The sequence below is a fragment of the Carcharodon carcharias genome, chromosome 34 (assembly GCF_017639515.1).
Source record: "Carcharodon carcharias isolate sCarCar2 chromosome 34, sCarCar2.pri, whole genome shotgun sequence".
Lineage (NCBI taxonomy): Eukaryota > Metazoa > Chordata > Chondrichthyes > Lamniformes > Lamnidae > Carcharodon > Carcharodon carcharias.
In genome coordinates, this window is record NC_054500.1 from 18988481 (window position 1) to 19014250 (window position 25770).

The 25770-nt window shown below is 47.8% G+C and overlaps 1 protein-coding gene across 1 annotated transcript in view; it reads left to right on the top strand.

The window, feature by feature from the left end:
- Window positions 1–25770, top strand: part of LOC121272570 (tumor necrosis factor alpha-induced protein 2-like) — a 50536-nt gene that overhangs the window by 16243 nt on the left and 8523 nt on the right. The window contains exons 4-10 of the mRNA XM_041179219.1: window positions 742–856; window positions 2067–2171; window positions 7640–7740; window positions 13974–14084; window positions 16701–16836; window positions 17614–17736; window positions 22055–22210. Coding sequence (XP_041035153.1) covers window positions 742–856; window positions 2067–2171; window positions 7640–7740; window positions 13974–14084; window positions 16701–16836; window positions 17614–17736; window positions 22055–22210 — 847 coding nt within the window. The remainder of the gene's footprint in view (window positions 1–741; window positions 857–2066; window positions 2172–7639; window positions 7741–13973; window positions 14085–16700; window positions 16837–17613; window positions 17737–22054; window positions 22211–25770) is intronic.

Here is a 25770-nt window from a genome sequence, read left to right on the forward strand (position 1 = left end):
TGAGATACCAAAGCCTTTCATGGGATGTGGCTGTCACTGGCAAGGGTCAGCATTTGTTACCCATCCCTAATTGTCCTTCAACTGAGTGTCATGCTAGGCCATTTCAGAGGGCAGTTAAGAGTCAACCACATTGCTGTGGGTCTGGAGTCACATGTAGGCCAGAACAGGTATGGACGGCAGATTTCCCTCCCTAAAGGGCATTAGTGAATCAGATGGGTTTTTACAGCTACCAGTGGTAGCTGTCATGGTCACCTGATTTCCTGTAGAGCTACAAGCCATTGAGTTGGCTCCTGTAAATGGCAGAGACAACTGGGAAAGAAAGGCTTTCATTTATATAGCACCTTGCACAACCTTTGGCCCAAAGCACTTTACAGGCAATGGAAGTACTTTCCTTGTGACATGGGAAATGGATGTTACATTTGTACACAGCAGCAGGCTCCTACAAACAGCATTGGGATCATCAGCAGAGTTACTGATGTTGGTTGAGGAATGAGTTGGACCTCACTCCCACTGTGCTGTGTTTTATGTCCACATTAGCAGGCCTCAGTTTAACATCTCTTTCAAGGGGCAACATAACTGGGCAGCACTCCCTCAGTACTGTACTGGAGGGTGAGACATGCAATTTTTCACTCAGGGTTCTGGAGTGGGACTTGAACCCACAATCTTTGGGCTCAGAGGTGAGGATGCTACCCACTGGGCCACAGCTGACACTTACCACTGCCCCTATTGTTCTTTTTTAAGAGATGTGATGGGACACAAGGAGCTCACTGCACATATCAGCAAACAACAGCTGGGACCATTGTTACCAACAGAAACCGTTCGGAGGTTGGAGGATATCTGTGTCTCCATGGTGGAGGTAAGATCAGGCGTTTACTCAATCCGGCATTCCGGAAAAAAAAACCTCCCAGAAATTGGAAGTTACCGTCATCTAACCTATCCTAACCTCTGAAACCTCCTTCCAACCTAGAACTCTGGGATCTCTGCACTCTCCCAACTCGGGCATCTTCCCCGATTTTAATCGCTCTCCCATGGGCAGCCATGCCTTCAGCTGCCTGGGCCCTAAGCTCTGGAATTCCCTCCGTAAACCTCCTTTCCTCTATCTCTCTTTCCCCTCTTAAGACGTTCCTTCAAAGCTACCTCTTTGACCAAACCTTTGGTCACCCTGACCTAACATCTCCTTATATGGCTCGGTGTCATTATCTTGTGTGATGATGTTCCGGTGAAGCGCTTCGGGTACATTTTCCGATGTTAAGGATGCTACATCAATGAAGATTGTTGTTGTATTCGGGCAGTTATTGAGCACCCCACCCCCACCCCACACCAGGGGCAATAGAGTAGATGAGCCGGTGCTGGCGGGCATACTTAGCGGTACTCTCAGTTTTTATATGCTGGAGTAGGGAGTTTGTTCTTAGTTTTGGCCTAGTTCCCAATGAGCAGGTGAGCACAGTACAAGCCAACTAGCACTGGTGTATCATAGGTCACTTAGGAAGCCTGAGGGCAAAAGTACATGGCAGCAAGTGCTTTTTACATGCATGTTGTAGTCTGAAGCTATGGATAGTGATGGTAGAGGCTCCAACGTTCTTTCCATCACACGGCTGACCAGGAATCTCTCCCGCTCTTACCACCCGCCATTGGTGTGTGTGGGAAGGATTTAGAGATGAATACTCAACCTGTTTGGCCGCGTTATGAACGCGCCTTCCTTGGCCATCAAGTCCTGGGGTGGGACTCAAACCTGAAGCTTTTACCTCAAGAGGGTGGGATCGTACCCACTGAGTCACAGGATCTAAGCAACTTGGTGCTAAGAGAGACCAAACTGTGCAAGAATTGGAAAAAGACAGCGTGAACCAGCAAGAGGCACTTATCAGAGTCAAGGGTTAAGGTGCATTGTTGAGACAGAAGGAACATTATTCTACACACCTGACCTGAGAGCGCTGGGAGGTGCTGTAGGGGATCTGAATTGGGGAGAGTGCTGTTCCTCATCATCGGCAGGACAACCCTTCCTCATCACTACGCAAAGTTAACCAAATGATGCTTCTGACTGTTTTATTTCCTTTTGTGATTTGAAGACGCAGATTACAAAAGACATGGCACAGGAACTCTCCACAGGGCTGGAGAAATGGGAGCAGGGAAGCGAAATGTTTCAATCAGAGCTGGCGAACAGGGTGATTCAGGTAATGTCATTTGTCGAGGGCTTGACTGGGGGAGATGCTGGGAAGCTGTTGCTCCTGACTGGGGAGTTAGGATTAGATTTAGAATTAGGGGACACGGTTTAAGAATAAGGGGTCTCCCATTCAAATTGGAAATGAGGAGACATTTTTTTTCTCTCAGTGGGTCATTAGTCCGTGGAATTCTCTTCCCCAGAGAACAGTGGAGACTGGGCCATTGAATATATTCAAGGCGGGAGTTTGGTTGACAAGGGAGTCAAGGGTTATGCGGGGTTGGGGGTCAGATGGGAAAGTGGAGTTGAGACCACAACCAGATCAGCCATGATCTTATTGTGAATGGCGGAGCAGACTCGAAGGGCCGAATGGCCTCCTGCTGCTACTAAATCCTATGGAGAGTGGAGAACTCTTTGAATTAATATTGGTTCTTGAAATGTGAGTGCCGTTGGCAAGGCCAGCATTTACTGCCCGTCTCCCTCCCTCAAGAAGGAGGAGCAGAACTGCTGCAGTAAGTGTGGTGTAGGTACGCCCACAGTGCTTTCTTTCTGCAGTGGTTTGATACAACTGAGTGTCTTGCTCGGCCAATTCAGAGGGCAGTTAAGAGTCAACCACATTGCTGTGGGTCTGGAGTCACATGTAGGCCAGACTGCATAATGATGGCGGACGTCCTCTTCTGAAGGACATTAGCAAACCAGTTGGGTTTTTACAACAATACAGCAGCTTCATGGTAATTATTAACATTTTATTAGTAATTAATTGAATTAAAATCACTCCATTTGCCATGGTGGCATTTGTTTGCATGGCCTCAGTGTTACCAGTCCAGCAACACTAACACTATGATGCCATCCCCGAGGGGTGACGGGCTCAGGATAAGGGGTCGGCCATTTTAGGACTGAGATGAGGAGAAGTTTCTTCACTCAGAGGGTTGTGAATCTTTGGAATTCTCTAGCCCAGGGAGCTGTGGATGCTGTTGAGTATAAAGAGATGGATTTTTAAAAAATCATACCAGATTATAATTAAAGAAAATTGACTTTAAAATGTTAGTGAGACAAAAGGGGCGATGGTGACTGTCTCTGTAACAGGGGTCCCTGACGGGGAGACTCCCTCTGTAACAGGGGTCCCTGACGGGGAGACTCCCTCTTTAACAGGGGATCCCTGATGTGGAGACTCCCTCTTTAACAGGGGTCCCTGATGTGGAGACTCCCTCTTTAACAGGGGTCCCTGATGGGGAGACTCCCTCTTTAACAGGGGTCCCTGATGGGGAGACTCCCTCTTTAACAGGGGTCCCTGATGTGGAGACTCCCTCTTTAACAGGAGTCCCTGACGGGGAGACTCCCTCTTTAACAGGGGTCCCTGACGGGGAGACTCCCTCTTTAACAGGGGTCCCTGACGGAGAGACTCCCTCTTTAACAGGGGTCCCTGACGGGGAGACTCCCTCTTTAACAGGGGTCCCTGACGGGGAGACTCCCTCTTTAACAGGGGTCCCTGACGGAGAGACTCCCTCTTTAAAAAGGGGTCCCTGACGGGGAGACTCCCTCTTTAACAGGGGTCCCTGACGGGGAGACTCCCTCTTTAACAGGGGTCCCTGACGGAGAGACTCCCTCTTTAAAAAGGGGTCCCTGAGGGGGAGACTCCCTCTTTAACAGGGGTCCCCGATGGAGAGACTCCCTCTTTAACAGGCGTCCCTGACGGAGAGACTCCCTCTTTAACAGGGGTCCCTGATGGAGAGACTCCCTCTTTAACAGGGGTCCCTGACGGAGAGACTCCCTCTTTAACAGGGGTCCCTGATGGGGAGACACCCTCTTTAACAGGGGTCCCTGATGGGGAGACTCCCTCTTTAACAGGGGTCCCTGACGGAGAGACTCCCTCTTTAACAGGGGTCCCTGACGGGGAGACTCCCTCTTTAACAGGGGTCTCTGATGTGGAAACTCCCTCTTTAACAGGGGTCCCTGATGGGGAGACTCCCTCTTTAACAGGGGTCCCTGATGTGGAGACTCCCTCTTTAACAGAGGTCCCTGACGGAGAGACTCCCTCTTTAACAGGGGTCCCTGACAGAGAGACTCCCTCTTTAACAGGGGTCCCTGATGGAGAGACTCGCTCTTTAACAGGGGTCCCTGATGGGGAGACTCCCTCTTTAACAGGGGTCCCTGATGTGGAGACTCCCTCTTTAACAGGGGTCCCTGATGGGGAGACTCCCTCTTTAACAGGGGTCCCTGACGGAGAGACTCCCTCTTTAACAGGGGTCCCTGATGTGGAGATTCCCTCTTTAACAGGGGTCCCTGACGGGGAGACTCTCTCTTTAACAGGGGTCCCTGATGTGGAGACTCCCTCTTTAACAGGGGTCCCTGACGGAGAGACTCCCTCTTTAACAGGGGTCCCTGACGGGGAGACTCCCTCTTTAACAGGGGTCCCTGACAGAGAGACTCCCTCTTTAACAGGGGTCCCTGACAGAGAGACTCCCTCTTTAACAGGGGTCCCTGACAGAGAGACTCCCTCTTTAACAGGGGTCCCCGATGGGGAGACTCCCTCTTTAACAGGGGTCCCTGACGGAGAGACTCCCTCTTTAAAAAGGGGTCCCTGACGGGGAGACTCCCTCTTTAACAGGGGTCCCTGACGGGGAGACTCCCTCTGTAACAGGGGTCCCTGATGGGGAGACACCCTCTTTAACAGGGGTCCCTGATGTGGAGACTCCCTCTTTAACAGGGGTCCCCGATGGGGAGACTCCCTCTTTAACAGGGGTCCCTGACGGAGAGACTCCCTCTTTAACAGGGGTCCCAGATGTGGAGACTCCCTCTTTAACAGGGGTCCCCGATGGGGAGACTCCCTCTTTAACAGGGGTCCCTGATGGGGAGACACCCTCTTTAACAGGGGTCCCTGACGGGGAGACTCCCTCTTTAACAGGGGTCCCTGACGGGGAGACTCCCTCTTTAACAGGGGTCCCTGACGGGGAGACTCCCTCTTTAACAGGGGTCCCTGACGGGGAGACTCCCTCTTTAACAGGGGTCCCTGACGGGGAGACTCCCTCTTTAACAGGGGTCCCTGATGGGGAGACTCCCTCTTTAACAGGGGTCCCTGATGTGGAGACTCCCTCTTTAACAGGGGTCCCTGACGGAGAGACTCCCTCTTTAACAGGGGTCCCTGACGGAGAGACTCCCTCTTTAACAGGGGTCCCTGACGGAGAGACTCCCTCTTTAACAGGGGTCCCTGACGGAGAGACTCCCTCTTTAACAGGGGTCCCTGACGGAGAGACTCCCTCTTTAACAGGGGTCCCTGACGGAGAGACTCCCTCTTTAACAGGGGTCCCCGATGGGGAGACTCCCTCTTTAACAGGGGTCCCTGACAGAGAGACTCCCTCTTTAACAGGGGTCCCTGATGTGGAGACTCCCTCTTTAACAGGGGTCCCTGACGGGGAGACTCTCTCTTTAACAGGGGTCCCTGATGTGGAGACTCCCTCTTTAACAGGGGTCCCTGATGTGGAGACTCCCTCTTTAACAGGGGTCCCTGACGGGGAGACTCCCTCTTTAACAGGGGTCCCTGACGGAGAGACTCCCACTTTAACAGGGGTCCCTGATGGGGAGACTCTCTCTTTAACAGGGGTCCCTGACGGGGAGACTCACTCTTTAAAAAGGGGTCCCTGATGGGGAGACTCCCTCTTTAACAGGGGTCCCTGATGGAGAGATTCCCTCTTTAACAGGGGTCCCTGACGGAGAGACTCCCTCTTTAACAGGGGTCCTTGACGGGGAGACTCCCTCTTTAACAGGGGTCCCTGACGGAGAGACTCCCTCTTTAACAGGGGTCCCTGATGGGGAGACTCCCTCTTTAACAGGGGTCCCTGACGGGGAGACTCCCTCTTTAAAAAGAGGTCCCTGACGGGGAGACTCCCTCTTTAACAGGGGTCCCTGATGTGGAGACTCCCTCTTTAACAGGGGTCCCTGACGGGGAGACTCCCTCTTTAACAGGGGTCCCTGACGGAGAGACTCCCTCTTTAACAGGGGTCCCTGATGGGGAGACTCTCTCTTTAACAGGGGTCCCTGACGGGGAGACTCACTCTTTAAAAAGGGGTCCCTGATGGGGAGACTCCCTCTTTAACAGGGGTCCCTGATGGAGAGATTCCCTCTTTAACAGGGGTCCCTGACGGAGAGACTCCCTCTTTAACAGGGGTCCTTGACGGGGAGACTCCCTCTTTAACAGGGGTCCCTGACGGAGAGACTCCCTCTTTAACAGGGGTCCCTGATGGGGAGACTCCCTCTTTAACAGGGGTCCCTGACGGGGAGACTCCCTCTTTAACAGGGGTCCCTGACGGAGAGACTCCCACTTTAACAGGGGTCCCTGACGGAGAGACTCCCTCTTTAACAGGGGTCCCTGACGGGGAGACTCCCTCTTTAACAGGGGTCCCTGACAGGGAGACTCCCTCTTTAACAGGGGTCCCTGACGGGGAGATTCCCTCTTTAACAGGGGTCCCTGACGGAGAGACTCCCACTTTAACAGGGGTCCCTGACGGAGAGACTCCCTCTTTAACAGGGGTCCCTGATGGGGAGACTCCCTCTTTAACAGGGGTCCCTGACGGGGAGACTCCCTCTTTAAAAAGGGGTCCCTGACGGAGAGACTCCCTCTTTAACAGGGGTCCCTGACAGGGAGACTCCCTCTTTAACAGGGGTCCCTGACGGGGGGACTCCCTCTTTAACAGGGGTCCCTGACGGAGAGACTCCCACTTTAACAGGGGTCCCTGACGGGTGACTCCCTCTTTAACAGGGGTCCCTGACGGGGAGACTCCCTCTTTAACAGGGGTCCCTGACGGGGAGACTCCCTCTTTAACAGGGGTCCCTGACGGGGAGACTCTCTCTTTAAAAAGAGGTCCCTGACGGGGAGACTCCCTCTTTAACAGGGGTCCCTGACAGGGAGACTCCCTCTTTAACAGAGGTCCCTGACGGGGAGATTCCCTCTTTAACAGGGGTCCCTGACGGAGAGACTCCCACTTTAACAGGGGTCCCTGACGGAGAGACTCCCTCTTTAACAGGGGTCCCTGATGGGGAGACTCCCTCTTTAACAGGGGTCCCTGACGGGGAGACTCCCTCTTTAAAAAGGGGTCCCTGACGAAGAGGCTCCCTCTTTAACAGGGGTCCCTGACAGGGAGACTCCCTCTTTAACAGGGGTCCCTGACGGGGGGAATCCCTCTTTAACAGGGGTCCCTGACGGGGGGACTCCCTCTTTAACAGGGGTCCCTGACGGAGAGACTCCCACTTTAACAGGGATCCCTGACGGGGAGACTCCCTCTTTAACTGGGGTCCCTGACGGGGAGACTCCCTCTTTAACAGGGGTCCCTGACGGGGAGACTCCCTCTTTAACAGGGGTCCCTGACAGAGAGACTCCCTCTTTAACAGGGGTCCCTGACGGAGAGACTCCCTCTTTGACAGGGGGCACCGATGAAGAGATTTCCATTTAAAAGCTCTAAAAGGATGTTTGTATTATTTCCACAGCTCCTGAAGGAACATGTTGAAAACTCTGCTGCCACCACACAAGAGCTGGGGTCTCGAGTTGCTCACTGCTGCCTCTTCTGCCTGGCTGACTTCCTGCAAAGGTACTTGTCACAGAGCGTGCTGGTTAGGGTAGGGAGAAAATGTGAGTGAAGTGGGGTTGGGTGGAAGGGGGGGCGGTTGGGTGGTGGGGGTGATTGGGGGAGGGGGGTGGCGGGGGGGTTCGAGGGATAACTTCCCGAGGGAGGGATCTGAGGCAGCTCCCGGTCAGTCACGCAAACCTCCTGTAAAAGAATCACCTCCAGGGTAAGCAAACGCTCAAAATTGACAAGCGCTAGGGGGCACAGAGTCAGTCACTTCATCAGCCAGGTGTTAATATTGAATTTTATGGACTGACAGGAGCCTCTGTGCTTAATGCGTGGGCGTGTGAATGGTCTCAGGGTCTATCCCACTTTGTCACCATGCCTTTGTCTGTCTACCGAACAACAATACGGCGAGAGTACTTCATTGGCTGCAAAGCCCTTTGAGACGTCCAGTGGGAGGGCACTATGTAAATGCAAGTCTTCCTTATTTTTCTTGCCATAAGTCCCCAAAGTATTTCCCTCTCACTCTCAGTCCCTTTGTCCAACGTTTGACCTCAAAGGAATATTCTCAAAGACATGCACGGGCAGAGCCTGTGTTCTGAGGGGAGGCGGGCAATTCACTTATCTTATGTTTATTTGGCACAGAACGCACGTGGCAAAGGGCCAAGGACAAAGCAGGGGGTTGGCAAGAATTGGAGAGAAGGCTCATTGAACCAGGGATCTGATGTGCAGATTTGTTGAAGGAAAGGAGAAGAGTTGAATGGGGTGAAAGATTCCACAGCGCTGAGCTGGGGTGAAAAGATTGTGGCGCTTTGGTCTCCGTCTTTGGAGATGTTCCTGGAGGTTCTGTTGCATGACCTTCCACCTCCAATTGCCCCGCCCCCACACTCCCACTATTGGCCAACCCGCACATCCATCACCCCGTTGTCCAGCCTTCCCACACCACGGCATTTCATTATCCATTGGGATAATCCTTGAAGGACATGCAACAGTCTTCCCCCCCTCCCCCGCCCCATCCCCAATATTTTGATCACTAATAAATTAGAATCTTCAAATAACTGGGTTTTTAAGGCCTCCCCTACCACCGTGGTTTTTCTCCTGGTTCTTTGCTCGCAACCTGGGCTCCAGAAGATTAATCCTGGAGACTCCAGGGTAATCCTGTGATGAAGGTTCCTTTTGATGTGGTGAGGATGCAGGGAGGAGGAAGGGTGTGTAGGTCGGGGCATTAGAAAGAAGGAGAGATAAAGGTTCAGAGGAATCCAGAAAGAAAGAGAGAGAAAGAGAGCGAAGGCATCCCCTGGAATCCAGTCATATCAAAGTGATAATGAGGGGAACAAAAAGCACCTGCATTTATATAGCACCTTTCACAACCACCGGACGCCTCACTTTACAGCCAATGAGGTACGTTTTGAAGTGTGTTCACTGTTGTAATGTAGGAAACGCGGCAGCCAATTTGTGCACAGCAAGCTCCCACAGACACCAATATGGTAATGACCAGGTCATCTGTTTCTTTGTGATGTTGGTTGAGGGCTAAACATTGGCCAGGGCACCAGGGAGAACTCCCCAGCTCTTCTTCAAAATAGTGCCGCAGGATCTTATACATTAAGCAGCATCACAGCAACAAATTATCAGGCCTTCATCATTATCATTGTTTCTGGGATCTTTCATTCTCTCTGTCATACTGGGATGTGGGCATCATTGAGAAGACCAGCATTTATTGCCCATCCCTAAATGCCCTTGAGCAGGTGGTAGTGAGCCACCTACAACTGAGTAGCTGGGTCATTTTAGAGAGCAGTTAAGAGTCAATCTTTGCTATGGATCATACTGTTATGACTGACGCAGTTGTTAAAGCTGGGTTATTTAAAAATCCCAGAGGGAAACTTTAAACAACTGTCATAACCCATAATTTTAAGTGGTATGTTTGAGATGCGACTCTAAATTCAGGAATCAGACCACCAATTCTCGAGATTTTACATTAAACTAAATGAAATATTTTATTAATTTACACTGGTTAACATATATATACACATGACTTCAAATTACTACGATCATAACTTTTAACAAATTCCCAAACTAATCTCCATTAGGGCAACAGCAACCCATAGACTTAACCAGACATCAGGCAAAGCATTTTCACCTTATGAATTCAAGATGAGGTTCAGTTCACTTTGGTTCCTGTGGAGCCAGTTGGAGGCTTACAGCTGCTTTGCATCTCACATTGACTCTGCCCTACACACACACAACTGCTGAGGTTATACCTACCACCCCCATTGAATGTAAATTGTCACCATATCACCAACCTCTGAACTAAACCTTCCTAACAATAAAACCCCTTTCATAGCACCAATTTTATTAATAATAAAAAAAATTCAAAAAATGCAAATGGACTCTTTCTGTTTTACATCTCAAAACTAGTACACATCAAAGCACCCGGTCTAGCTGGTTTTAATCCAATTAAGTCGCACCCGCAGACTAAACCTCCATTTTAAAAGAAGAATATTTTCTAATAATATTATAGACATTAATAGCTTCACGACACATATGAACATACGAAATAATAGCAGAGGTAGGCCATTCGGCCCCTCGAGCCTGCTCCGCCATTCATTAGTATCACGGCTGATCTGTTTGTATTTCGAATTCCACATTCCTATCTAACCCCGATAAGCTTTGATTCCCTTGCCTAACAAGAATCTATCTACCTCCACTTTAAAAATATTCAGTGACCCCTCCTCCACCATCTTCTGAGGCAGAGAATTCCAAAGTCGCACTACCCCCGGAGAGAAAATATTCCTTCTCATCTCTGTCCTAAAGGGGCAACCCCTAATTTTAAAACACTGGACTCATCCACAAGAGGAAACATCCTTTCCATGTCCACCTTGTCAAGGCCGTTCAGGGTCTTATACTTCAATCAAATCACCCCTCACTCTTCTAAACGCCAGTGGAAACAAGCCCAGTCCGTCTGGAGTCACATATAGGCCAGGCCAGGCCAACAAGGATGACGGATTTCTTTCCATGAAGGACATGAGTGAACCAGGTGGGTTTTTAACAACATGATCAAACAAGTACTTTATTCCAGATGTATTAATTAATTCAATTTACCCAACCGCTGTGATGGGATTGGAACTCTCGTCTGTGGAATATTTCTTAGGGTCTACAGAGTTAACATTACCACTATACTGCTGTCATCTGGGATGGGGCTGCTTTACAATTCTTCTTTTCTAAAACAACACGTCGGGTGCATAAACCTGAGATCGGAAGGTTCACAATGAATTAAAGCTAAACAAATCTCAAAACGTGTAACTGATCCCATGCCCTCCCCTGCCTCCAACTTGCTCCTCATCTTTGAAGTTGCCACACCTCTTTGTGTCAGTTCGAAGCTGCCTCCTTGTTGCCAGAGAGTACAGTAAGCGAATCCCTAAATTGTAACTTATAGGAATTTACATTATTTCCCAGAAGGCAAGACCAGTTCGTACCAGTACTCTTATTTCCCAGTGTTTACTGGTGTTCCATTTTAAGATATACAAGACCAGTTCGGACCAGTACTCTTATTTCCCAGTGTTTACTGGTGTTCCATTTTAAGATATACAAGACCAGTTCGGACCAGTACTCTTATTTCCCAGTGTTTACTGGTGTTCCATTTTAAGATATACAAGACCAGTTCGGAACAGTACTCTTATTTCCCAGTGTTCACTGGTGTTCCATTTTAAGATATACAAGACCAGTTCGGACCAGTACTCTTATTTCCCAGATTTTACTGTTTTCCCCTTCTGGATCCTTGGGTCTCCTGCCAAGTGCCCCATGTCACAATAGCCAACAATGGCTTTAATTCTTTGTTCAGGTCCAGCTGCGGAATTAAACTCGAGACCTAAACTTCAGGCTGCCTCTCAGCTGTGTTCAGAACGAAATCCAGATTTTGTTTCGTCATCAGTCAAATTCCCAGGGTGGGGGTTTTTTGACCCCGTCCACCTCTGGGATTGTCCTGACCTGCTGAAAGTCGATGGACTTTTGGCTGGGCTGCTGAACCTGCCATAGTGGGTCCTGCCACAACAGCATTGGAAAGTCCTAGTGGTGGCACAGTGGTATTATCACTGGTACTGGTAATCTAAAGGCCCCTGGGTAATGCTCTGGGGACCCAGGTTCAAATCCCATCATGGCAGATGACAAAATTTGAATCCAATAAATATCTGGAGTTAAAAGTCTAACGATTAAACCATTTTGTTGTAAAAACCCATCCAGTTCACTAATGCCTTTTGGAGAAGGAAATCTGCTGTCCTTACCCGGTCTGACCTACGTGTGACTGTAGGATCAGGGGCAATGTGGTTGACTCTGAAATGATCTAGCAAGATGCTCAGTTGTGTCAGGCCACTACAAGGTCTGCACTTTGGAACAGCAGTTCAAGCAGGCAGCTCACCCCCCACCTTCTCAAGAGCAATTAGGAATGGGCAATAAATGCTGGGCCCAGCCAGCGACACCCACTTCCCGTAAATGAATTTAAAAAAATTCTTTCCATCACGTGACCAACCAGGAATCTCTCCTGCCTTTGGCATATTCTGGAGAGATTGCACAACCCATGTGGCTACATTACAAATGCCAATGTTTCAGTTCCACATGACACAGAAAGCTCCTGGGCATTCAGATTGCTTCACTCATTGTTCCAATGTACAGCTCCTGTTCTGCCTTGTTACCATTGAGTATTGTCGCTTATACGCCTCATTAACCCTTAACCCAGTGACCTGTGCAATTCTTTTCAAATATAGAGCCTTGGAGTCATTACGACAGAGAAGAAGTCCATTCGGCCCATTGGGTCCCAGCTGCTCTCTCCCCGTAACCCTGCAAGTTCATTTCCCTCGAATGCCCATCCAATTTCCTTTTCAAATCATTCATCATCTCCACTTCCACTGCCCTAGTGTGCAGCTCAACAACTTGCATCTATATAGCGCCTTTAACACAGTAAAGCAAGCCGACGTCTTTTTTGATTGCCTCAGGGGAACCTGGGGTTTTGTGGAATCATTGGGGGCATCATATTTCTCTGTTTTGCCACGTCTGTTGATTCCCTAGAACAATACCTCTGCTCCTGAGTACAAAGGAGAAGGGTTTTCCACAATCCTAACACTGCTTTTCCCCGGTGAGTTGAGATTGTCTTTCAGAAGAAGAGAGATTTGTAATTCCATAGCATCTTTCACAACATCCCGAACCTTCCGGCCAAGTGTAGTCACCGTTGTAATGTTGGAAACACGACTGCGAATTTGCGCACAGCAAGCTCCCACAAACAGCAAAGTGAAAAATGATCAGATAATCTGCTTGTGTGACGTTGATAGAGGGGTAGGTTTTGGTTCAGACACCGGGGAGAACTCCTCTGCTGCTCTTTGAAATAGCACCCATGGGGTCTCTTGCATCAACCTGGGAGGGCTAATGGGGTCTCAGTTCAACCTCCCATCCAGGAGACTCCCTCAGTGCTCCTCTGGGAATGTCAGCCTGGATTGCTTTGTTCAGTCACCCGCAGTGGGACTTGAACTCCCAACCTTCTGACTTAGAGGTGAGATCGCCACCAAGTGAGCCTTGGCTGGTGATGGTACTTCAGGCATGTATCAATATTTACAGCAGTTGCCTGGAAGACGCCAGCGTTAACAGGGGCTCTTTAAGGAGAGGACCAATGTTTGCAGAGGATTCCCCAGGAGGGTATTCATAATTCTTGGTGGTTCCTGAGAAGATGGTAGTATGTGCAGGAGGTCCGCAGCTGGGGCTTTTGCTATATAAATGCAGTTTTGCTGAAAAAAGAGACATTCGCTAGAAAATACCCATGTTAGGAAAGCCAACTAAAGGTGTATCTACCAACCAGAGTCCACTCATCAACCAATCAGCAATGTCGTCTCATGCAGTATTAATATGTTGTTTCCTCTGATATTGGTATTTTCTTGGGAATTGTTCTGATGAGTGCAAGAAGAAAAACCTCAACAAAAAAAGCCTCTTTTTTCAGCAATTCTCAAGTTCTGCACTGCCAAACAACTAGTTGCATAAATGCAGTTACTGTTATTGAAAAGGCTCTGATGACTGCGCCCGCACTGGATAAGGTATGGTTTGAGTCATTAATTTTTAAGAAATCACATTCCCTTTCATCCTGTTATCAGGCTCAGTGCCTGACTAACATGCCTTAGCAATCTCGGATTGCACCGTCTGCGCTTAGCTTATCTCCTCAAGCTCGTCTTCGAGGGCTCTGATGTCTGGGATGATCCCACTCTCTCTTGTTTTTGCAGTTTTCAGACAAGCGTGCAGAGGTTTTATGACCAATGCTCTGAAAGTACAAGCAAGACGGAACAGGTGGTTGCTCAAACGATTGCAGTGATGAATTGTTGCCCTGCCTTCAGGTAACTCCACATTTCTGCCCCTGTACGCTAGACCCAGAGGTCTGCAACCTGCAGTTTAGTAAGGACTTGGGTGCGGCTCCCAACTTGATCACCCGAGCACGTTTGGATGTTAATTTAAAATACTCCTTTTGTTTTATTTTGAACACTTTATCAGCACTGTACTCGTGAGAAAGTATAACTTAGTTAACAGCGTTTTTGTAAAAATCTTTAGAATGTTGCTAAAAAAACATGTTGCTGAAGCTTTTCAATGCAGACTCATCAGGACAAATGCCTCAGCCAATCAGAATTGACTTGCCAGCCAATCAGCACTCGCCTCTCTTTGCAGTATAAATTGTTGTGATCGTTTGAAATTTGGCATTCTTGTATTTGTCCTGATGAGTGCAAGGTGAAAAACTTCAACAACATGGCTCTCATTTCAGCAAGATTCAAGTTCTGTACTACCAAGTGACTGTTTGAAATGTTGCTGAAATGTGTCTCTGCCCTGTTTTTCAATATTATTGCCATTTGATTAACAGCATTGCAGCTCATAAGATATTGTATTTTTGGCTAAATTTTAAAAAAATGGCTCTTCGTGTTTATTAAGGTTGCCAACTCCCGCACTAGGTGATGTACTGTATATCATATACAAATAGTCTGTTACTCCCTATCAGGCAAACAGGGCAGTTACTCTACAATACTCATAGGCCAATTGCGCTCTATCATGGATCTTGGGCTCCGTAAATAGAGGCACTGAGTACAAAAGTGGAGATGCTATGGGGGAGGCGGTGGTATAGCACTAATGTCACTGGACTAGTAACCCAGAGACCCAGGGTAATACTCTTGGGACCTGGGTTTGAACCCCACCATAGCATTTCTTAATCTGGAAGAACACGGACAGACAATATAAATTAAGGAATGAAATTTTGAAGGGGGTGCAGAAGCAGAAAGACTTGGGCATATTTGTGCATAGATCATTGAAGGTGGCAGGACAGGTGGAGAGAGCAGTTAATAAAGCATATGGTATCCTGGGCTTTATTAATAGGGGCATTGAGTACAAGAGCAGGGAGGTTATGCTGAATTTATATAAGACACTTGTTAGACCTCAGCTGGAGTATTGTGTACAATTCTGGGCACCATACTTTAGGAAGGATGTGAACACGTTGGACAGAGTGCAGAGAGAGGTTTACAAGAATGGTTCCAGGGATGAGAAACTTCAGCTATGAGGATAGATTGGAGAGGGTGGGACTGTTCTCCTTGGAGAGGAGAAGGCTAAGGGGAGATTTGATAGAGATGTTCAAAATCATGAGGGGGCTGGACAGAGTAGATAGGGAGAAACTGTTCCCAATCATAAAAGGATGAAGAACAGATTTAAAGTGATTTGTAAAAGAAGCAAGTGTGAAATGAGAAAAAGCTTTTTCATACGAGTGGTTGGGGTCTGGAATGCGCTGCCTGGAAGTGTGATGGAGGCAGGTTCAATCGAGGCATTCCAGAGGATGTTAGATGATTATTTGAATAGAAACAATGTGCATGGTTATGGGGGAAAGGCAGGTCAATGGCACTAGGTCATATTGCTCATTCGGAGAGCCAGTGCAGATACAATGGGCCAAATGGCCTCCTTCTGTGCCATTAAGATTCTGTGATTCAAAGACAGGAAAGACCTGTTTCCCCTAGCGGAGAGGTCTATTACCAGGGGGGCACAGATTTAAGGCAATTGGGAGAAGGATTAGAGGGGACATGAGGAAAAACATTTTCACCCAGAGGGTGGTGGGTGTCTGGAATTCACTGCCTGGTTTGGTGGTTGAGGCTGAAATGCTCAACTCATTTAAAAACTACCTGGATCTGCGCCTGAAGCACTGTAACCTGCAAGGAAACAAAGGGCTGAATGGTCTCCTTCTGTGCTGTAATTTTCTATGGTTTCTATGGAGAAGCTGGGGTAGTTCTCCTTGGAGCAAAGGAGATTAGGGGGAAGATCTGATAGAGGTGGACAAGATGATCACAGGTTTGGACAAGGTTGACAGGGAAAAGCTGGTCCCATTCACTGATGGAGAGGACTAGGGAACACAGATTTCAGGCTTTGGGCAAGAGATATGGCGGGGGGCTGGGGTGGGTGCGGGGAGTTGGGGGAGGTGGGGGGGGCGATGTGAGGAAGAATTTTTTTTTTTAACCACTTGTTACAGTGAGTGGAAATAACCAGGAACTCGCTGCCTAAGTGAGTGGCGGTAGCAGAGGCAATGAATGATTTCAAAAGGAAATTAGATGGGCACTTGAGGGAAATGGGGGTAGAGTTGGGGAATGGGGGTTGACTGGATTGCTCTACGGAGAGGCAGCATGGACTCAATGGGCTGAATGGCCTCCCTGTGAGCCATTATGACTTTACGACTCAGTTACGCAGGGTAGTTACAGGATAATAGACACAAGGTAATTACCGTACATTGTACAGAGGCCAGGTATTCGCTAACATATACGTAGGCAGTAACTCCAGAATAGACGCAAGGCAGTTACTCTTTACCACATGTTTGTAGAATAGCAGGTAGCCAGGAGTAGGCCACAGGTTGGAAAGTAGCTGAGGGGCCAGTGGATGAAACCTCTATCCCTGTCGCTCTGCTCAGCCTCCTGATGCTGCCATGGTCTTTGCAGAGACTACATCGAGCGCCTGGTACAGAAAGTCTCAGGCGACAGTGAGGAAAGGAAGAAGAGAGCGACGGCTCCTCTGGACAAAGTTACGAGAGGAGGCAACAAACTCTTAACAGAGAAGCTGTTTGATGAACTAAAGGTGCGGGAACCCTGTCTTTCTTTTATTCATTGTCAGATTTCAGGTGAGTGCCTAGACCCTGGCCAAGTTGCAACACAAGCGCGGGCATTATTATTGGAGTTGCCACAACATTATTAATAGGGTCGGAGCTGGTTGGCGAAGCGGCAACCAAGACACAGGACTTTTCTTTATTGAGAGAGTTTATTGACTTGTCTTGTCTCACAGCTCTCCTCCCACTCAACCCAGTGTCCCAGCTATCCCCTGTTTATATGTGCTCAAGGACAATTAACACCCATCACCTTTTCCTCTTAACCATAATAATGTAATTGACATTAACAAGCCTTAACAATGTAATTGACAAGACATTAACAAACATGTTGGCATCGATATTCTGGGCTTTCCTTGTGGCTTGGGAAACAACCACAGGCCCATGTCATGTGTTACTCAATAGCTGGACCAACATCTGGGTAACATCTGGGTCAACAGTTTCGGCATTGCAATTGAGTCCCAACAAAGTTGAGCAGGAGAACGTCAATCTGGATTCCCGCTCCTGTTCATTGGTTGGAAAGTGGACACGCGTGCGGATATTTGGTTGAGCCCAGGGACAAAGGTCAAAGGTCACAAGTGAAGAATGGGGTGAGGTACCAGGAGGTAATTCCTTTCAGGAAAGATGGGGAGGGGAAACAGATACTAAACTGATTGCCAGTCTACAGGAGGAAGGCTGCTTCTGTCACGGTTTCTGAGGTGTTAGGATTTGTTTAAAAATCCTGGATTTATGTCTCTGCTTTTCATTTACAGCCAAACTTCTCAAAGCTGTTGAAAAAGAAATGGTTGCAAAGCGCAGAGAGTTTTGAAAGTATCACCACCATCATCAAGCAGCACTTCAACCAGTTCCGAAAAATGAAAACCCCACCGTACCAGGTAGGGTAACGTTAATCTGCCTCCTAAACCTCATCCTTTTGGGCATCAAATAGTTCCAATGGGGAGAGGAAAGTCAACCAGACTCCCTGCTCCTGATTGTGTGCCATCAACTTGCAACAAGAAAGACATCGATCTCACTATGTACGGTCTCAATGTGTAGTCTCAGCATGTGCAGTTTCACTATGTGCAGTCTCACTGTGTACAGTCTCACTGTGTACAGCCCCATTGTGTACAATTTCACAGTGTAGCATCTCTTTGTACAATCTCACGATGTACAGTTTCATTGTGCACAGTCTCAATGAATACAGTTTCACTGTGCACAGTCTCATTATGCACAGTCTCACCATGTACAGTCTCATTGTGTGCAGTCTGACTGCGTACAATCTCATTGCATACAGTTTCACTATGTACAGTCTCATTGTGTAGCCTCACTGTGTACAGTCTCACTATGTCCAGTGTCACTGTGTACAGCCTCATTGTGTACAATTTCACTATGTATATTCTCACTGTGCACAGTTTCATTGCATACGGTTTCACTATGTGCAGCCTCATTATGTACAGTCTCACTGTGTACAGCCTCGTTGTGTAACAATTTCATAGTGTAGCATCTCATTGCATACAGTTTCACTATGTGCAGGCTCATTGCATACAGTCTCACTGTGTACAGCCTCGTTGTGTAACAATTTCATAGCGTAGCATCTCATTGCGTACAGTCTCACTATGTACAATCTCACTATGTACAGTTTCATTGTGCAGTCTCATTGCATACAGTTTCACTATGTACAGTCTCACAGTGTGTGGCCTAACTGTGTACAATCTCAGTGTGTAGTTTCACTATGTACAGTCTCATTCTGTACAGCCTCACAGAGTATTGTCTCATTGCATACAGTTTCACTTTGTAAGGTCTCACTATGCATAGTCTCACTATGTTCAATCTTAGTGTACAGTTTCACAGTGTAGAGTCTCATTGTGCACAGTCTCACTATATACAATCTCACTGTGCACAGTATCAGTGGGCACAGTCTCATTATGTACAGTTTCACTGTCTACGGTCTCATTGAGTACAGTCTCACTTTGTACAGTCTCATTGTATACAGTTCACCGATGTGCAGTCTAGCTGTGGTTCAGTTGGTAGCACGCTTCTCCCTAAATCATCCACATTCCAGGTTCAAGTTCCACTCCTGGATTTGAGTGTAGAAATCAAAGCTGACATTCAAGTGCAGTACCGAGGGAGTGCTGCACTGTTGGAGGTGCTGTCTTTTGGATGCGACATTAAGCTGAGGCCCCATTTGCCTCTTGGACGCATGTAAAAGATCATGTGGCCAGTATTTCAAAGAAAAGCAGAGCAGTTCTCCCCGGTGTCCTGGCCAATATTCATCCCTCAATTAACGTCACAAAAGCAGATTATCTGATCATTATCACATTGCTGTTTGTGGGAGCTTGCTGTGCACAAATTGCCAGCCACATTTATTACATTACAACAGTGACAACACTTCAAAAGTACTTAATTGGCTGTAAAGCACTTTGGGACATCCTGAGGTCACTAAAGGTGCTTTATAAATGCAAGTCTTAACTTTACAGTTCCACTGTGTACAGTCCCAGTGTGTACAGTCTCAATGTATACAGTCCCAGTGTGTGCAGAATCACTGTATACAGTCCCAGTGTGTGCAGTCTCACTGTGTACAGTCCCAGTGTTTGCTATCCCTGTGCATACAGTTCCAGTGTGTACAGTCTCACTGTGTACAGTCCCGGTGTGTACAGTCTCACTGTGTGCACTCCCAGCATATGCAGTCTCACTGTGTATAGCCCTAGTGTGTACAGTCTCTCTGTGTACAGTCCCAGTATGTACAGTCTCACTGTGTGCACTCCCAGCGTGTGCAGTCTCACTGTGTGCACTCCCAGCATGTGCAGTCTCACTGTGTGCACTCCCAGCATGTGCAGTCTCACTCTGTACACTCCCAGCGTGTGCAGTCTCTCTCTGTACACTCCCAGCGTGTACAGTCTCACTCTGTACACTCCCAGCGTGTACAGTCTCACTCTGTACACTCCCAGCGTGTACAGTCTCACTCTGTACACTCCCAGCGTGTACAGTCTCACTCTGTACACTCCCAGCGTGTACAGTCTCACTCTGTACACTCCCAGCGTGTACAGTCTCACTCTGTACACTCCCAGCGTGTACAGTCTCACTCTGTACACTCCCAGCGTGTACAGTCTCACTCTGTACACTCCCAGCGTGTACAGTCTCACTCTGTACACTCTGAGCATGTACAGTCTCACTCTGTACACTCCCAGTGTGTACAGTCTCACTGTGTACACTCCCAGCGTGTACAGTCTCACTGTGTACACTCCCAGCGTGTACAGTCTCACTGTGTACACTCCCAGCGTGTACAGTCTCACTGTGTACACTCCCAGCGTGTACAGTCTCACTGTGTACACTCCCAGCTTGTACAGTCTCACTGTGTACACTCCCAGCGTGTACAGTCTCACTGTGTACACTCCCAGCGTGTACAGTGTCACTGTGTACACTCCCAGTGTGTACAGTCTCACCGTGTACAGTCCCAGTGTGTGTAGTCTCACTGTGTACAGTCTGCGTGTATGCCATCCCTGTATATACAGTTCCAGTCTGTACAGTCTCACTGTGTGCACTCCCAGCATATGCAGTCTCACTGTGTATAGCCCTAGTGTGTACAGTCCCACTGTGTACAGTCCCAGTGTGTGCAGTCTCACTGTGTGCACTCCCAGTGTGTGCAGTCTCACTGTGTGCACTCCCAGCGTGTACAGTCTCACTGTGTGCACTCCCAGCATGTGCAGTCTCACTGTGTGCACTTCCAGCGTGTACAGTCTCACTGTGTACACTCCCAGTGTGTACAGTCTCACTGTGTACACTCCCAGTGTGTGCAGTCTCACTGTTTACAGTCCCAGTGTGTACAGTCTCACTCTGTACACTCCCAGTGTGTACAGTCTCACTCTGTACACTCCCAGTGTGTACAGTCTCACTCTGTACACTCCCAGTGTGTACAGTCTCACTCTGTACACTCCCAGTGTGTACAGTCTCACTCTGTACACTCCCAGTGTGTACAGTCTCACTCTGTACACTCCCAGTGTGTGCAGTCTCACTGTTTACAGTCCCAGTGTGTACAGTCTCACTCTGTACACTCCCAGTGTGTACAGTCTCACTCTGTACACTCCCAGTGTGTACAGTCTCACTCTGTACACTCCCAGTGTGTACAGTCTCACTCTGTACACTCCCAGTGTGTACAGTCTCACTCTGTACACTCCTAGTGTGTACAGTCTCACTGTGTACACTCCCAGTGTGTACAGTTTCACTCTGTACACTCCCAGTGTGTACAGTCTCACTCTGTACACTCCCAGTGTGTACAGTCTCACTCTGTACACTCCCAGTGTGTCCAGTCTCACTCTGTACACTCCCAGTGTGTCCAGTCTCACTCTGTAAACTGCCAGTGTGTGCAGTCTCACTCTGTACACTGCCAGTGTGTGCAGTCTCACTCTGTACACTGCCAGTGTGTGCAGTCTCACTGTGTACACTGCCAGTGTGTGCAGTCTCACTGTGTACACTGCCAGTGTGTGCAGTCTCACTGCGTACACTGCCAGTGTGTGCAGTCTCACTGCGTACACTCCCAGTGTGTGCAGTCTCACTGCGTACACTCCCAGTGTGTGCAGTCTCACTGCGTACACTCCCAGTGTGTGCAGTCTCACTGCGTACACTCCCAGTGTGTGCAGTCTCACTGCGTACACTCCCAGTGTGTGCAGTCTCACTGCGTACACTCCCAGTGTGTGCAGTCTCACTGCGTACACTCCCAGTGTGTGCAGTCTCACTGCGTACACTCCCAGTGTGTGCAGTCTCACTGCGTACACTCCCAGTGTGTGCAGTCTCACTGCGTACACTCCCAGTGTGTGCAGTCTCACTGCGTACACTCCCAGTGTGTGCAGTCTCACTGCGTACACTCCCAGTGTGTGCAGTCTCACTGCGTACACTCCCAGTGTGTGCAGTCTCACTGCGTACACTCCCAGTGTGTGCAGTCTCACTGCATACACTCCCAGTGTGTGCAGTCTCACTGTGTACAGTCTGAGTGTATGCCATCCCTGTATTTACAGTTCCAGTCTGTACAGTCTCACTGTGTATGGTCCCAGTGTGTCCAGTCTCTATGCCAACAGTCCTGACAGGCTCCTCATCTCCCCTCACACCCTTAACCCTGTAGCCGTAATGAAGGGATGAGTAACCCTTCGACAATTTGAATCTTCTTTGCATCAGCCCACATCAAAATAAACACAGAAACAGATGTTCCTTTTTACCCAGGAACTGGTAAACGACGTTCACAAAAATGTGGTCATCAAGTATCTGACAGCAATGTTGCAGACGCGGATAACCTGCAACTCGACTGAAATGCGGACCAAGTTAGCGGGACGACTGAGTGACGAGAGTGCACAGCTGAAAGAGCTCTTTGAAAGTCTGGTGAGTTCACCGCTTGTTTATAACATTATCAGGGCTGGCTGGCCAATTATGTTTCGATGTCTCCCTGGAGGTTTAAAGCAGCGAACTTAGAAATATAGGAACAGGAGTAAGCCATTCCGCCCCTCGAGCTTGCTCTGCCATTTGATAAGTTCATGGCTGACCTGATTGTGGCCTCAACCACACTTTCCTGTTTGCCCCCCTTTGACTCCCTTATTAACTGAGAATCTGTCTAACTCAGCCTTGAATATATTCAATGACCCAGCCTCCACTGCCCTCTGGGGAAGAGAATTCCATGGACTAGTGACCCTCTGAGAGAAAAAAATTCTCCTCATCTTCGTCTTAAATAGGAGACCCCTTATCTTTAAACTGTGATTCTTAAGTTCTAGATTCCCCCACAAGGGGAAACATCCTCTCAGCATCCACCCTATCGAGTCCCCTTCAGGATCTTATATGTTTCAATATGTCTCTCAATCTTCAAAACTCCAATGGATACAGGCCAAACCTGTCCAACCTTCCCTCATAAGATAACACCCTCATCTCTGGAACGAGTCAAATGAATCTTCCCTGAACTGCTTCTAATGTGTTATGATCCCAGCCGATGTCACTGTTGGACAAGTCAGGTCCCAGGGTGGGACACAGTTTGATAGATCCTCACTTTTATTTGTTGTTTAGAAACATGGAGGGTGGCTACTGAGCAGAGTCACAGGAGTCAGCTGACGAACTTTTAACAAAAGAATATAACATTTATTAAACAAGAGAAAATAAATTACATTGCGCTACTCCTTCACCACAACTATACCTTTACAGATATATACATGTTTGTAAGGATAATACAAGTTACAAAATCTGCCATATCCTCTAATGTTCACAATAAATTCACAGTCCATTTAAACCAATAGGTGACCTCTGGTCAGACACACCACACTCTGAAACCAAATGACAGATGCCACCCCAAACAGATGCTGTAGATCTCCCATCAACTCCCCCCCAGATGCGTGTCACACCATAAGCCAACCAGTCTCACTGAATTCCATCTTTCTCCTTGAGAGTTTCCAGTCTCCGCTCTCAAAGAACTCGCCTTGGAATTTTCTCCCATCTACACTTTCACTTGGACGTCTTCAATAAGGATCCATCTCCAGGGTTTCAAACTCTCCATCTGATGTTCCTCTCCCCTTGTTCGCCATGTGCATTCAATCTTCATCTTCCTCGTGTTCTCTCAGATACTCAGCCGTGCCACCTGAACACCACTGGTTCACAGGCCCGTAGTTAGGAGTCTGTGGCTGTCTCCTCGGATCTCCTGGCTTCTTGCAAGCCCACTTTGCCTTAATTCTGCTCCCCACAGCTTTCTCTCTTTAATTCGGAGCCCTTTCCTCTGTTCCTTACTTGAACTTCATTGAACAGGACTGGTTCAGATTCCTGTTCTTTTCCCTTGACTTCGCTGTCTTTCTGGGACCATCTTCTGCCCAACTCCCTGGTTTCTGGGGCTTCCTGTTTTCCTTTGGGACCTGCTCCCTGCAGCTCCCTTCCTGCCTTCTCTGGCAGTTTCTGTGGAATGCTCCTATCAACTGAAATCAAACTGCTTTATTCTTTCCCCCTGTGTCTTTGTGGGCCCCTGTTGTCAGGCAACAGTACAGTTTTTTTCTACTTTGTTTTAACTTCCCCAAGCCACTTCAAAGGTCGTAAAACCTCATTAAAATGCAGGTATAGAAAAAAACCCACAGACTTGCAGGAAACATCCTAAAGTGAAACAAGAACCCCGGTTTCCCTTTTCTTAATACACACATACAAAATATAACTTAATCTTAAACTTTAAACTTAAAGCTATGGCTTATTCTCAACACACACAAATAGCTGCAAATAAGGAGGTAAACGGGAGAAAGGAACTTAGTGAAATTGAAATCACTAGGGAAATGGTACAGAGCAAATTGATGGAGCTGTAGGCTGGCAAGTCTCTGGGTCCAGGTGGACTACGTCCAAGGGTCTTAAAAGAGGTGTCTAATGAGGTAGTCGATGTGTTGGTGTTAATTTTCCAAAACTTGCTAGACTCTGGAAAGGTTTCATCAGATTGGAAAGTAGCAAATATAACCCCTCTATTCAAGAAGGGAGGGAGGCAGAAGACAGGAAGCTATAGGCCAGTTAGCTTGACATCTGTCATGGGGAAGCTATTAGAATCGATTATTAAGGAGGTTATAGCTGGGCACTTAGAAGAGCTCAAGGTAATTGGGAAGAGCCAGCATGGTTTTGTGAAAGGAAAATCATGTTTAACCAATTTATTGGAGTTTTTTGAAGGAGTAACATGCACAGTGAATAAAGGGGAGCCTGTAGACATGCTGTACTTGGATTTCCAGAAGGCATTTGATAAGGGGCCACATCAAAGATTATTACAGAAAATAATAGTGCAACGTGCATATCAGCATGGATTGGCTGGCTGGCAGAAAACAGAGAGTATGTATAAATGTGTCTTTTTCGGATTGGCAGGATGTGACGATTGGAGTCCCACAGGGGTCTGTGAGGGGCCTTAACTTTTTACAATTTACATCAATGACTTAGATGAGGGGAGTAAAGACATGGTAGCTAAATTTGCAGACGGCACAAAGATAGGTAGGAAAGTATGTTGGGAAGAGGACATGAGGAGGTTGCAGATGGATAGAGATAGGTTGAGTGAGTGGGCAAAGATCAGGCAAATGGAGTTTAATGTGGGAAAATGTGAAGTTGTTCACTTTGGCAGGAAGAACAAAAAAGCAGAGTACTAATTAAATGGAGAATGGCTGTATAATTCTGAGGTGCAGAGGGATCTAGATGTTCTAGTACATGAGACGCAAAAAGTTAGTATTCAGGTGCAGCAAGTGATTAAGAAGGCTAACGGAATGCTATCCTTTTATTACGAGAGGGATTGAACATAAAAGTAAGGATGTTATGCTTAATTTATACAGGACATTGGTGAGATTGTATCTCGAATACTGTGTGCAGTTTTGGTCTCCTTATTTAAGAAAGGATGTAAATGTGTTGAAGGCTGTTCAGAGGAGGTTTACTAGATTGATACCTGGAATGAGTGGGTTGTCTTATGAAGAAAAATTGGCCTTGTTTCCACTGGAGTTTAGAAGAGTGAGGGGTGATTTGATTGAAGTTTACAAGATCCTGAACGGCCTTGACAAGGTGGATGTGGAAAGGATGTTTCCTCTTGTGGGTGAGTCCAGGACTAGGGGGCACTGGTTTAAAATTAGGGGTGGTCCTTTTAGGACAGAGATGAGAAGGAATGTTTTCTCTCAGAGGGTTGTGTGACTTTGGAACTCTCTGCCTCAGAAGCTGGTGGAGGTGGGGTCATTGAATATTTTTAAGGCAGAGGTAGATAGATTCTTGTTAGGCAAGGGAATCAAAGGCTATCAGGGGTAGATGGGAAAGTGGAAATTGAAACACAAGAAGATCGGCCATGATCTTATTGAATAGTGGAGCAGGCTTGAGGGGCCGAATAGCCTACTCCTGCTCCTATTTCTTATGTTCTTAAAAATAAACATATAACCTTACTTAAAACTACCTCAAGTTCCTAACAAATGCCATTA